This window comes from Tiliqua scincoides, chromosome 8 (genome assembly GCF_035046505.1).
Source record: "Tiliqua scincoides isolate rTilSci1 chromosome 8, rTilSci1.hap2, whole genome shotgun sequence".
Classification (NCBI taxonomy): Eukaryota; Metazoa; Chordata; class Lepidosauria; order Squamata; family Scincidae; genus Tiliqua; species Tiliqua scincoides.
In genome coordinates, this window is record NC_089828.1 from 42,369,584 (window position 1) to 42,383,720 (window position 14,137).

The 14,137-nt window shown below is 45.4% G+C and overlaps 1 protein-coding gene across 2 annotated transcripts in view; it reads right to left on the bottom strand.

The window, feature by feature from the left end:
• Window positions 1-1,710: 1,710 nt before the first annotated feature.
• LOC136658618 (zinc finger RNA-binding protein-like) overlaps window positions 1,711-14,137 on the bottom strand; it is a 45,441-nt gene continuing 33,014 nt past the window's right edge. For both annotated transcript variants that reach the window (XM_066635398.1, XM_066635397.1), the window contains exons 15-19: window positions 12,048-12,142; window positions 11,743-11,838; window positions 10,618-10,729; window positions 4,882-4,979; window positions 1,711-4,253 (exon numbers count right to left, since the gene is read on the bottom strand). In XM_066635398.1, coding sequence (XP_066491495.1) covers window positions 4,062-4,253; window positions 4,882-4,979; window positions 10,618-10,729; window positions 11,743-11,838; window positions 12,048-12,142 — 593 coding nt within the window. In that variant the 3' untranslated portion in view covers window positions 1,711-4,061. The remainder of the gene's footprint in view (window positions 4,254-4,881; window positions 4,980-10,617; window positions 10,730-11,742; window positions 11,839-12,047; window positions 12,143-14,137) is intronic.

Below are 14,137 nucleotides of genomic sequence, written 5' to 3' on the forward strand. Positions count from 1 at the left end.
GCTAAACCCTCCAGTGAGTGCTAAACCCTTTCAGGCACTGTGGTGCAGCACTTTTTAGCACCGGGTCCCACTGTTTAAACATAATTTATCTTTAATCTGTTTTTTAAAAGTACACAAAACAAAAAATCCAAGTTCTTTGGCAGTTAGTCATTTGGTTCAGTAGCTCATATATGTACATCTATTGGTTGTCTGTTCCTGCTTTACGGGAAAGTGCATAGGTGTGCTTCCATGTACCAGCATTAGGTGACCATGAGCAGACAATCAGAGGGCCCAATCCTATTCAGTGCTGATGCAGCTGCAATGCAGCCTTGAAACAAAGGAACCTTACCTTGAGGATGCCTCTGTGACTGATCTTCTGCAGTTCAAGCAGTCTGAACACCTTCAGCAACAAAAATTGAACTAATAAAAACATTTGTTCTTTGGGGGCACATGTAGCTTCACCTTCCTATGCTACTATTGGAGCACTGATGTCAAACCCGTTTGACTTGCTCCTGAAAATGTGAGTCCCATTTTGCAGTCCAGAATTGAAGGAAAACGTTGGGAAAGGGAGTCTCAGTGCCAGCATCAGGTAGCTAGGAGCCGAGGCAAAGCCCTGCTCTCCTCCCTACAATGCCCCCTACCCACCCACTCTTCTCCGCTGGAGGGTGAGATTTGAGCATCTGCAGAGGCCAAGCCTGCGTTGCAGAGGGCCTCCCGGAGACAACTGGAAGCCACTTCTCCAGTGACTTCCTGTTGCGTCCAGAGGTGTTCTGAGGCCTCCCTGGGAAATTTGAAGAGGACGGGAGGCCATGAGTGGCCTCCAGGTAAGTTTTGGGGTGCCAAGTCAAACCCACCCCCCATAGATTTCATTACCCAAGGATTTCAGTATCTGTGGGGGGGATCTAGAAAAGATTCCCCGTGAAAACCAAGGGCCCACTGTACTCTAATTGCTGGCCACCAGTTAGTGATATTTTCATTGGTAATAAAAAGGTTTTTCTCTAAATGAACCAATACAAAAATTGTATGTAGCTGTGTAAATGAGACAAAACAAAATGGTTACAGTATGGATTAGAGCAGCTGCACAGTGATCACACACTTCCCATTTCAAAACACTTCAATAAACCGATAACCGCAGGGTGCAGCTGGAACTGCAGCTTCAGAACTATGCACACTGTGTGTGCTGTGCTCAGGACCTTAGTATAGTTTTTCTAGTTAGCTCAGGTCACACTCTCAAAAACTAATGAAAACTCTCCTGCAATCTTTCCAACCTTTTAAAGATGGGACTTTCTTGCCAACGGAAGAGCTTATTTCCTCAATCTGTGCAAGGCCACTATTGTAGCCATCTCTCTTTATAGAACCAGGGGGAAAGAGCACATGTATTTTACTCTCATAGTTCAACTGATACAAAATTAGGAGGATGAGAAATTAGAGGATGGGACTAAAACTTTAAAACTAACCTGCACAAGCTGGACTGAGAACAAACTCCAAAGCTCAATACTGTTAATAATAATAATAATAATAATAATCTAAGAAGGAAATATACAGTAATCACTTGAATCATTGGACATATACTGAAGCAGCATTTGGGAAGGCTATCTAGTTTGCATTAAGAAAAGAGTGCCACCTATAACTAACTGGGAATGGAAGACAAGAGCTGGCAGTCCATCCATAAGTGATGGAATTTACATCCCTCCCCAACTCCCTGGATAAACACTAGACATTACACAAGGCAAAAGAAGCAGGGTATCTTTATTTTAGGGAGAGTCCCCCTCCCATACTTTTCATTTCTCTCCCCAACCTCCATGTTGCATTGGGAAATACATTCAAATGAGTGTAATAAAAATCCAAGCTCCTAGAGCGCACCACTATAATAAACACATTATTTTCAAACACACCACAGATGGTTTAGGAAAGCCAACAAGGCTAGTTTGTCCTGGTTTAGCTGCTTCCCCCCTCAGGCCACAAAAGGGAGCAGCATCAAGGTTCACAGAGGATGGCCATCTGGTTTTCCTGTCCATGCCCTTCTCCTGCCCCTCCTGTGACATAACATGACTGCTAACTTACCAGGGGATAGGAAAGCCCACCTTGGGGCAATTCACTATGGCTGCACACTAATCTCTCATTGATTAAGGGGCAATGCTGAGAAGCAGCTAGTAGAAAGAAAGATGGGCCATCTCAGGAGGCAGCAGTGTTAAACTTTTTTTTTTTTAAAGCGGCAGCTTTTTGTCCAACAGCCTCTCTTGACAAGGCACTTGATAATGCACACAGTTTGTGTTCCATCAAATTATCCATTGTTTGGAAGGAAGTGAAGTATGAGCCTGATGTGCAATCCTGTTGTTTCTGAGTAGAGAAAGCCTGCAGCTGACCATGCCTTAGGCAATCACTTCTATTACAACTTCTCTTACAATTTGGGATTCTAGAACTGGAACTAGAGAAACAATTCCTGAAGCTAGAACTCACTGACATTCTCCAAATAAAGAGGAAACCAATATTTGCAGTTTCTTTTCACCCCATATTGACTCATGAGCCAACTTCTTATTTAGTACTACAGGCATTCCCCTCCCCCAACATATCAGTGGATCTGGTATTTGCAGTTTCACTTACTGGTGGTAAGTGAAAGCCCCTCCCTACAGCCCCCCCACACCCATTACCTTTGTTTTTCCTTATTAGCAGTGGAAGCACACATTTACTTGTTTAACCGTTTCTACCTTAACTGAGGAATGTGACATGCAGGTAGATAGTCTGCATGCTAGAGACAGACAGAACGTTAATGCCCTGCTTTCTTTTTTGGTTAGTCTTCTCCCTGGAGCATGCAGGCTGCTTGACTGCATGTTGTGTTCCTCAGTTACATTCTACCACTGGTAAAAAATTCTACCGCTCATAAAAAAACAAAGGTAATGCACGTGGGGAGAGTATACACACAGAGTAATGTATTTTGTATAGGTTCCCCCATATCTGTGGTTTCCATATCCACAGGGGCCCCCAGAATGTAACCCCCACAGATACAGGGGGCACCTGTAGTCCCAGCCTCAATATGCCTTCCTGTTATGCAGCCCTACATCAATGTCTCACACACAGGGAACTCACAAAGTGCACAATTATTCCCCCCTCTCCTCAGATTAATACTGTTCTACCATGCTGTTGGTTTCCATACAGCTCAAGAGAAGGACAACATATTGTAAGAAACACAAAAACGACTCCCTGCCTGTGAGTTCTCCCTCTACTCCATAACACATACTCCAACTTCCCCTGTTGCCCTGTCATCATACTGAGCATCTGTCCAGCCACCCCAGTAGCAGCCAATGACATGGAGGCAGGGAGAGAAGAGCACAGCTTAGTGGTCAGTTGTAGGATATGAGGTCGCTTGAACTAAATGTTTTGGAGGAGGCTGACTATGCAGTATAGTGTAGTTTCCTCAAAATTCTGTCCTATATGACTTGGCTTGGCAGCCAAGGCCACAGGCTAAACTACATGTTATGCAAAGCACACCCTCGTAGCACCCTTCTATGCATGGTTTTCTAAGTAGTAGCTGTAGGGTAACCTGATCCAGATCAGACCACGGTGGGGGCACGGGGTATGCCCCTGCACTGCTGCTATTTAACAAACAAAAATTAAAACACACAAAGGTCAGTGATGTGCTTAACACAAGATGTACTTTGGCTTAAACACTGAAATGCTTTTCAGTACTGCAGACCAAATCAGTTTGTGTTCTCCACTATGTTGCATGAAACTCCCTTTCAAAACTCAAGAAAAAAAGTATTAGATTTGCAGGATTTGTTGTTGGTTTATAAGGACACAGCTTTAATTGACACTTGGAGCTGCAGAAAGGAGCTGCAGAAAGGATCTTTGTGGAGCAGAGTTTTGAACGGAAGGGTCTGTTGCAGAAGCAACGTCACTCTTATGGAATGATGAAATCCCTTTAATGACTGACGCACAGTATTAAAACAGTCTACAGTATGTTGTTTTAAAGGGAAAAACACTAAAATTACCAAAATTCAGACTAAACAGTAATTCATTTTATATATATATTTATATATATAAAAAAGTAAAGTCATGTGAACATCCCAATCCTGCAACAATGGTTAGGCCCCATCCTCTTCTTCTTCCTCCTCCTCCTTCTTGTCCTTCTTGCCATCCCCTTCACCCTCTGTCTCCTCATCTGTGTCCCATCGCCTTTTCCGGTTGTATGTGCTAGGCCTGTTTTTCAACGACGACAAGGGCTCCATGCCAAGGACTTTGTGGATTTGACGGAAAGCAAGCATCCGCAAAGCATGCTGGGAAAGGGGAGATGCATCGTTAGGAGTTCAGGCTGAGATCCCCTCAAAACCGCTTCAGCTCACCCATGAGAATGTTCACTAGTCAGTGATCAATATCTGATTCTATATGGCAAACTGCTTTTGAAACTCATCCCACTGGGAGGCTACTATAACAACAACAAAAAACAAAGACTAAAGCCACGTTGGGCTGACAGGTCTAGTTTTACAGTTCTTTGAATATTGCCTGCTTAAAGGCAAAAGACAAGAAGATCAAGAATAGAGATGAGCCAACTCACAATCTGCATTCATAACAGAGCAGTTAAGGCACAAGAGGCAGTTAAATAGCAATGCAAGAATTTGAGTCAGAAAGGGAATGCATCATTTTAGGAGGAAGCAAAACCCATGGACCACTCTGCCCAGCACTAAACACATGGGGAACAGGTAGTGCTGAATACTGAGACCAAGAGTTTTAATGAGCCCAATCTCATGTTCACGCCCTCTGAGCACCAACCTACAGTGAGGGGGTGCTCACAGGCACTGACAAGTGCCTGAATGATTTGTAAGTTCTCTGATTTAAGTTCCTAAAACCTGCAGTTTTAAATGGAAATGATTTGTTTCTACTGGAGGTCAAGGAGGTAGCATTCACCTGGCTGCTGGCGGTGACATCCTCTCGCTGTTGACGGGCCATGCTCTGTAAGGCATCCACTGGCTCCTTTTCACATGGGTCCTGAAGTCCTGGGCCATCTGGAGGCAAGAACGAATGGCAGCGTTTGTTACATATAGGTAGGTGTGTGTACACATACACACTTCTACACAGCAACCATTATTTTCTTTGTCTTGCTCAGTGCATTACTTTGAACAATGAAACTCTATTACTTTAGGGCTTCCAATCCCACAGGAGAGAACCTACAGCAGTTATAAAGGAGAATCAGGGTTGTGACTGTTGCTGACTGTGACCTCATACATATACAGAGTCTTGTAACCCTGTTCAGTGCCTCCACTTTGGCCCCCGCAGAAGCTCCAACGGGGCGGAAACTGCTTTCAGTTTGCAGGAAGCACAGTTTATAGTACCAGGGAACCTCAGAGCTTTCCCCAGTGTGGGAGGAGGTTGCGCAAGGCTCCGTGAGCCTCTGGTGAGTAGGGGGGCGGCGAAAGCGTGCGGGGGGCACCATCGCGGAGCTCTGCCCCATGTGAGGGGCTGCAGTGGTCCACAGCTGGTAAGGACTAGAAATATGTCTTCCCCCCCCCCCAAAAAAAAAACTGAAAGCAAAGATTCTCAGGTGAATGGAATTCACAGTCTTATGTAATTCTAACTAGTCAAAGCCAGAGCACAAAGAATTCCCCCCCCCCCAAAAAAAACACCACATTTAGACTGCTCATGGAAGAATTTATGGGGTTCTGTGGTTGCTTCTATCCAGCAAGTTAAAGCTCAGGGCTAACACATCACAACCTCGTGATTGGACCTTGCTCAGCTTCAGAGAATCAACAAACACACCTGGAAACAGAATTTGCAAAGTTGCTGAAAATGCTGGTTTTAAACTTGTGTTCCGAAAACCAAACTGTGGATTTTAGCCCTTAAGCAGAAAAAATTCAGCAGTGACAACTCAGAATTTCAGAACCACAGACCAAAACTAAGTGGTTCAAAAGCAATTGTGTGAGCTTTGTAAAAATTCTAATTAAGGATTTCAAATGTGGGGGAAATAAAACCTTCTGTAACCTTTATTTTTACAAGCATCTTATAAGAGTAATGAACAATCTGCTGTAGAAGCTACCAAGGATATGTGACACCCCAAATTCAACACATTTATCACATGCACAAAGTAGATAGGAAAGACAAACATGTTCACACCGTCTTTAAGGAAGCTCTGAATTGACAAATAATGATTTGACATAAACCAGCTAACCGGAACTAGAATTCATTATCTGACGTGGTTTTGTGCCAACGATAGTCTGGTGTGATCCAGCCCATACCCCAAAATAGCCCCTAGCCAGTCCATCTGCTTAGACTGGCATGTACCAGCTGAAAGGACATCCAAGTCTACCTGACAACTAAGGTCAGAAGGCAGATAGCAATGTCATAAACAAACCATTTTGACAGACTTAAGACTTCATTGAACTTGGGTAGCTTAAGGTCAAGGATGGTCTAATGTGTTCTGATCTGACTATCTTAGACTAAATCTATGCATGGCCAGTTCTGACCATCTCACTGAGGATAAGAAAGTTGCAATGGTGTCAGGCATGCTAAGGCCATGGGAGTACAGGCAGGGCCCATTGAATGTTAGAAAATTTTGCTTTTAAGTTTTCCTATAATCACTTATTTGTGTTTTTGCTAAGATCCACACCACAAAATTTACAGTGCCCAGGCCATTTTCCAAGCCTGCTTGTTTATACTTCCCTCCTTTGTATTAGCCACCCACCCACCTCCCCTTTTTGTGTGTGTGTGTTTTAATGGCTATTTTAACTCTTTGCCTGCCTGTTGTCAGCTGAACTCTGACAAAGTCTTGCCTCAGTCCTCTTGCACCCGTGGCAAGATTTGGAGGGGAATCCTCCATGTAACTGGTACAGAATCTTCAAAGGACAGTTTCTTTCTACTGATCTAGTCCTCATGGTGGCTATGAGTCCACAGTCTTTGACTGTGGCATGGGGAAGATCGGGCAAAAGGGTGGGGTGGCACCAGCACCAGGGCTTCCATCCTTCTGATCACCACAGATGCTGATATTAGCTGGCCCAATCATAATTTTAATTCTGCATATGGTTTTCAAAGTCAATTCTTCACCCTTAAAAACCACAGTCATTTGCCCTACCATGTAGTGCAAAAAAGCAGCTACATCTTCTTCCATTGTGATATTGTCCACGCGCAGGGGCAGCTAGGCAGGCGGAGATCAGGGGTCTCAATGCATGGATGAGATGGTGGTGTAGGGAGGAGGGGTTTAGATTTGTTAGGCACTGGGGAACGTTTTGGGATAAGCGGGGCCTGTACAAGAGGGATGGGCTTCACTTGAACCAGAATGGAACCAGACTGCTGGCACATAACATTAAAAAGGTGGCAGAACAGCTTTTAAACTGATCCCTGGGGGAAAGTCGACAGGAGCCGAGGGGCATCCGGTTCGGGACTCCTCATCCCTATGGGACGAGGATGGGGAGGTTAGAGAACAACAAGGTAAAGGCAGAGTAGGAGAAGAAACTGGGAATGGTAGCGTGATGGGATGTGATAGACAGTTTAGCACAATGAGATGATTCAGGGATAAAGGAGCTAATAAGCAGCCCATCCTGGGCAGTCCATGTACAAATCCTTTTATGCAAATGCCCGAAGTCTCCGAGCGAAGATGGGAGAACTGGAATGTCTGGTGACAAGGGAAAACATTGACATAGTGGGCATAATGGAAACCTGGTGGAATGTGGAGAATCAGTGGGATACCGCAATCCCGGGCTATAAACTTTACAGGAGGGACAGGGAGGGGCGTGTTGGAGGTGGGGTGGCCGTTTACGTAAAGGAAGGGACAGAATCCAGCAAAGTAGAGATTGAAGGCAGGTCCGACTCCATAGAATCTCTATGGGTTAAATTACCAGGCCTGAGGAGTGATGTAATACTGAGGGTGTACTATCGTCGTCCAGACCAGAAACCGGAAGGGGACCTTGAAATGAGGAAACAGATCAGGGAGGTGACAAGGAGGGACAGGGTTGTAATCATGGGGAACTTCAATTATCCTCATATTGACTGGGTCAATTTGTGTTCTGGTCACGAAAAGGAGACCAGATTCCTTGACATGCTAAATGACTGTGCCTTAGAGCAGCTAGTCGTGGAGCCTACCAGAGGACAGGTGACTCTGGATTTAATATTGTGTGGTACTCAGGACCTGGTTAGAGATATCAGTGTTACTGAACCATTGGGGAACAGTGATCATGCTATGATCTGTTTCGACATGCATGTCGGGGGAAGAATACCGGGCAAATCTCTCACAAAAACCCTTGACTTCCGACGAGCGGACTTCCCTCAAATGAGGAGGATGGTTAGAAGGGGGTTGAAAGGGAAGGTAAAAAGAGTCCAGTCTCTACAGAGAGCATGAAAGTTGCTCAAATCAACAGTAATAGAGGCCCTGCGGAAGTGTATACCGCAAAGGAAGAAGGGCTCGACTAAGTCCAGGAGGGTGCCAGCATGGCTAACCAGCCAAGTTAGAGAGGCTGTAAATGGAAGTCTTGCCCTAATGAGGAGAATAAAAAGCAACATAAACTGTGGCAAAAGAAATGTAAGAAGGTGATACGGGAGGCCAAGAGAGACTATGAGGAACACATGGCCAGCAGCATTAAGGGGAATAATAAAAGTTTCTTCAAATATGTTAGAAGCAAGAAACCTGCCAGAGAAGCGGTTGGCCCTCTGGATGGTGAGGGAGGGAAAGGGGAGATAAAAGGAGACTTAGAGATGGCAGAGAAATTGAATGAGTTCTTTGCATCTGTCTTCATGGCAGAAGACCTCGGGCAGATACCGCTGCCCGAACGGCCACTCCTGACCAAGGAATTAAGTCTGACAGAGGTTAAAAGAGAAGATGTTTCAGACCTCATTGATAAATTAAAGATCAATAAGCCACCGGGCCCTGATGGCATCCACCCAAGAGTTATTAAGGAATTGAAGAATGAAGTTACTGATCTCTTGACTAAAATATGCAATTTGTCCCTCAAAACGGCCACAGTACCAGAGGACTGGAGGATAACAAATGTCATACCAATCTTTAAAAAGGGAAAGAGGGGGGACCCGGGAAACTATAGGCCAGTCAGCCTATACCGAGTAAGATGGTGGAATGCCTCATCAAAGATAGAATCTCAAAACACATAGACGAACAGGCCTTGGTGAGGGAGAATTAGCATGGCTTCTGTAAGGGTAAGTCTTGCCTTACAAACCTTTTGGAATTCTTTGAAGAAGTCAACAGGCATGTGATTCGGGAGAACCCGTGGACATTATATATCTTGCCTTTCAGAAGGCGTTCGACACGGTCCTTCACCAAAGGCTACTGAAAAAACTCCACAGTCAGGGAATTAGAGGGCAGGTCCTCTCGTGGATTGAGGCCTGGTTGAAGACCAGGAAACAGAGAGTGGGTGTCAATGGGCAATTTTCACAATGGAGAGAGGTGAAAAGCAGTTTGCCCCAAGGATCTGTCCTGGGACCGGTGCTCTTCAACCTCTTCATAAATGACCTGGAGACAGGGTTGAGCAGTGAAGTGGCTAAGTTTGCAGATGACACCAAACGTTTCTGAATGGTGAAGACCAGAAATGATTGTGAGGAGCTCCAGAAAGATCTCTCCAAACTGGCAGAATAAGCAGCAAAATGGCAGATGCATTTCAATGTCAGTAAGTGTAAAGTCATGCACATTGGGGTAAAAAACCAAAACTTCACATATAGGCTAATGGGTTCTGAGCTGTCTGTGACAGATCAGGAGAGAGATCTTGCAGCGGCAGTAAAGAAGGCCAATTCTATGCTTGGGATCATTAGAAAAGGTATTGAGAACAATACAGCTAATATTATAATGCCTTTGTACAAATCGATGGTAAGGCCACACCTGGAGTATTGTGTCCAGTTCTGGTCGCCACATCTCAAAAAAGACATAGTGGAAATGGAAAAGGTGCAACTAAGATGATTCCTTATGAGGAAAGGCTAGGGCATTTGGGCCTCTTCAGCCTAGAAAAGAGACGCCTGAGGGGGGACATGATTGAGACATACAAAATTATGCATGGGAAGGATAGAGTGGATAGAGAGATGCTCTTTACACTCTCACATAACACCAGAACCAGGGGACATCCACTAAAATTGAGTGTTGGGAGAGTCAGGACAGACAAAAGAAAATATTTCTTTACTCATCGTGTGGTTGGTCTGTGGAACTCCTTGCCACAGGATGTGGTGACGACATCTGGCCTGGATGCCTTTAAAAGGGGATTGGACATGTTTCTGGAGGAAAAATCCATTACGGGTTACAAGCCATGATGTGTATGTGCAACCTCCTGATTTTAGAAATGGGCTATGTCAGATGCAAGGGAGGATACCAGGATGCAGTTCTCTTGTTATTTGGTGTGCTCCCTGGGGCATTTGGTGGGCCGCTGTGAGATACAGGAAGCTGGACTAGATGGGCCTATGGCCTGATCCAGTGGGGCTGTTCTTATGATATTCTATTTCTGTGCCTCCGATCCAACCCCTCAGTCATTGGGTGTTTTCCAGTTTATGACAAAACATGCATTCCTGATTTACACTCTTCCTCTACCTCCAACCTGCCCTTCAATACAGCACTTGCATCCCAGCTAGCAGATGAAGATGCTTGTAAGTCAGCTACAAGAAAGCAGTCACCCTCAACAACTGCTTAGAGAGATTTTGCATATGCACTCATGCAAAACTGACCTGCCAGGAGCATTCCCGTGGCAATGCATTCCAGCACCCGTCGCATGGCCTCACCAGGACCCAAGGGCCCTGTGGCACTGCTCAGGGCCCTTTCAACCAGGAGCTCCATAGCCTGTGGAGGGAGGGGTAGAGATTTAGGCAATTCAAAGAAGGCAAAACACATGAAACAAGTGTTTTAACACTAGAAAATAACTTCCATAGGTTTTAAAATATTCCTGTAGCATCATTCCACATAAAGTAACCTACAACTGCTTGGAATGGACTAATAAAAATAAAAACCACCTCAAAAGACCGAACAACTGCTACTGAACTACAACCACAGATAACTAATGTGAAGGATATTGTTGCTTTCATCAGCTTTGGGATAAGATACAAGAATAGGTGCCAGGCCAGTATTTCTGAAGAGTATGTTCCACAAATTGAGGTGCCACTGCTGAAAAGGACCTGCCTCAGGTTGTCAGCTTCTTAATCTCCCAACATGAAGGTACCCCCTCCACATATACAGTACAGCCTCATGAATGGGCAGGCTCAGACATGAGCAGGCAATCCCATGCAATACCTTCACTGTATGGTTCTTTGATATGCAACGTTTGCATGAAACAGCATGGATTCTACTCTAGCTTTACTGTGAGAAATTACACAGGAAATCTAAAAGATTTACATATAGCCAATAGTAGCTTGGTGTGAAGTTCCCACTGGAGTTCACTGCTCTTTCCTATGGGATACCTGGACAGGTGTTGGAAACACTTCTCAAGTGCACAGCAGTTCCCCTGGCAATAGGGAATGCCCTTTCTGAAAGACTGGGTGATCCTCCTTTCTCTTTAAGTAAAAGGGAACATACAGGATTGCAAGGGGAAATGTAATCATCCCTGTCTTTCAGGATTCAATCACTGCAGGAGTGCAGTACCTTACCAATGCTGATTTACATGCAGGTGAGTGACTGCTGATTGCCAAGTCAGTGGTGCAAGTCATTCAAGAAGCAAGCAGACAGGACAATAAATTATGCTTAGGGAGGGAAGGGCAGATGGATAGATGGCTCCAGAATGATGAGAAACAGACAGATGCACAGGTCAGAGGGACAGGAAGGCAGGAACAATGTCACTCTCCGAGATTTCAATTCCTTACCCATTCTGGAAGGGCAGCCCACGTTGGCACCCGCTGGCAAAGATCCCGCAAAACCCTGATGATGATCACACATGACTGCAGACCATTCGCTCGGGCCTTTGTAAAGAGAAAACAGATACAGTGGTGACTCTCTCAACACCAGTCACAATAGCCTATCTTTGAAAAAAACAAAACACACACCCACAACAGGAGATTTGCATCCAGGAAGCAGCACCCACTTGATCACTTCTCCTGCTCAGTTAGAAAAGCCAGCATGCTCACCCTGTTGTGTTATGCATTCCAGACCTCCCCAGACAGGGTCTCACCTGGAACCACTTTGCATGGCGAAGTGCAGCCAGAGACTCCAGGCACTTTTGCTTGCTCAAGAACTCCAAGGCATCAGGCTGAGGTTCTGATGATGCTTTTAATGGACACAAAGAAGTTAAGAGAGGGAGGGAAGACCCTCCATTATGCAAAGGCACTCTCACATTTCCCTTGAAGAGTGGATCACAGGGAAAGACCACCACCAAGAGCTGTTCAGGCTCTCGGAGATGCACTGGCAGTTGCTGCAGCGATTATTTAACTATTTAGGGGAGACGCACATCTCCAAATATGAAATAAAGCACGCAGACAAGAGCATATGCCTGCATGTTTAAGGTGGACATGTATCTCCTCCCTTGACAGTCAGTGCAATTGCCACAGCAAGCATGGAACACCTGAAATGCCATGAGAAGTGACTCAGAGCATTCTGCAGAGCTTAAGAAGTCCTCTTTCCAATCATCATACTTGTATGAAACTGCCTGAAATACAGGGGATTGAACCTGAGATCTTCTGCATGCAAAACACAATCTTTGGCTGAGCTATGACCCTTCCTCATAAATGCACATATGAACCTGCCTTCTGCTGAGTCCATCTAGCTCAGCACAGTCTATATCAGATATGTGTTCATGATAAGAAGTGCCATCAGCTGCTGAGTTGTGAAATGATGCCTTAGCAGAAGCAGGGCAGAAAGGGTGGCACCCAATCATCATGTGGGCCATCCTTTCAGCACTGCTACTTCTGCCAAGGCAACACTGCTGAAAGAGCAGCCTGCATGATAACTGAAGTTATCTCAGTGCTGTTCTTTCATCAGTGCAGCTTCTGCTCAGGTGTTGGGAGAAGAGACACCAGGAGGCCTCAGAAGAAAGGAGCAGACCAAGAGGGGTGTGAGATGGAGAAAGAAAACACTGCTGACATGCTGAGAGATCCCAATTATCACGTGGACTGCCCTTTTTGCCAAGTCACCATTTTGCAGAACACCTCTCAGCTGCTGAGTTGCTAACTGATGCCTCAGCAGAAGCAATGAAGCTGAAAGGGTAGCCCACATGATAACTGGGCTCTCCCCTATCTTGAAAATATGATCAATGTCATTTGAGGCCAATGAGTTACTAGCTGAGAACAAAGTGCTTATTTCTGGTCATCACCTTCTTAACAATATCACTTACTGCTCAGTGATGGGCGCAATCCTAACCCCTTATGTGAGTGCTTTCCAGCACTGACGTAAGGGCAATGCAGCTCCGAGGGAAGGGAACAAACATTCCCTTACTTTGAGGAGGCCTCCGTGAGTGACACCCAACTGCAGGATGCAGTATATGTCCCATTGGCACCGCTATGGCAGTGCTGGAAAGCACTAACATAAGGGGTTAGGATTGTGCCTCATGTCACTTCCAGCTCTCAACAGGTACCATGAATGCTATTTGTCCTGCTGTACGAAATGAGTTTGACTCCCTTGGTCTAGACTAGGGGTGCCCAAACCCTAGCCCTGGGGCCACTTGCGGCCCTCGAGGCCTCTCAATGCGGCCCTCAGGGAGCCCCCAGTCTCCAATGAGCCTCTGGCCCTCCAGAGATTTTTTGGAGCCCACACTGGCCCGATGCAACTGCTCTCAGAATGAGGGCGATTGTTTGATCTCTCAAGTGAGCTGTGGGATGAGGGCTCCCTCCACTGCTTGTTTCACGTCTGTGATGCAGTAGGCTTTTTATAGGCCTTGAGCTATTGCAAGACCTTCATTCATTCATATAAGTTCATCTTTAATATATTCATTTATGTAAACTTATGCAAATTTATTCAAATTTTAAATGTAAATTAATTCTTTTTCCCCCGGCCCACAACATAGTGTCAGAGAGCTGATGTGGCCCTCCTGCCAAAAACTTTGGGCACCCCTGGTCTAGACCAGCAATTTTCAACCTCTTTCAACTCACAGCACACTGACAAGGTACTAAAATTGTCAGGGCACACCACTAGGTTTTGGACTACTGACAAGGCACACCATGCTGCCAGTGGGGGGCTCACATCCCCCATTGGCCCTACTAATAAATAACCTTTCCCCCAAATTCCTGTGGCACACCTGTGGACCACTCGCAGCACACCAATGTGCCA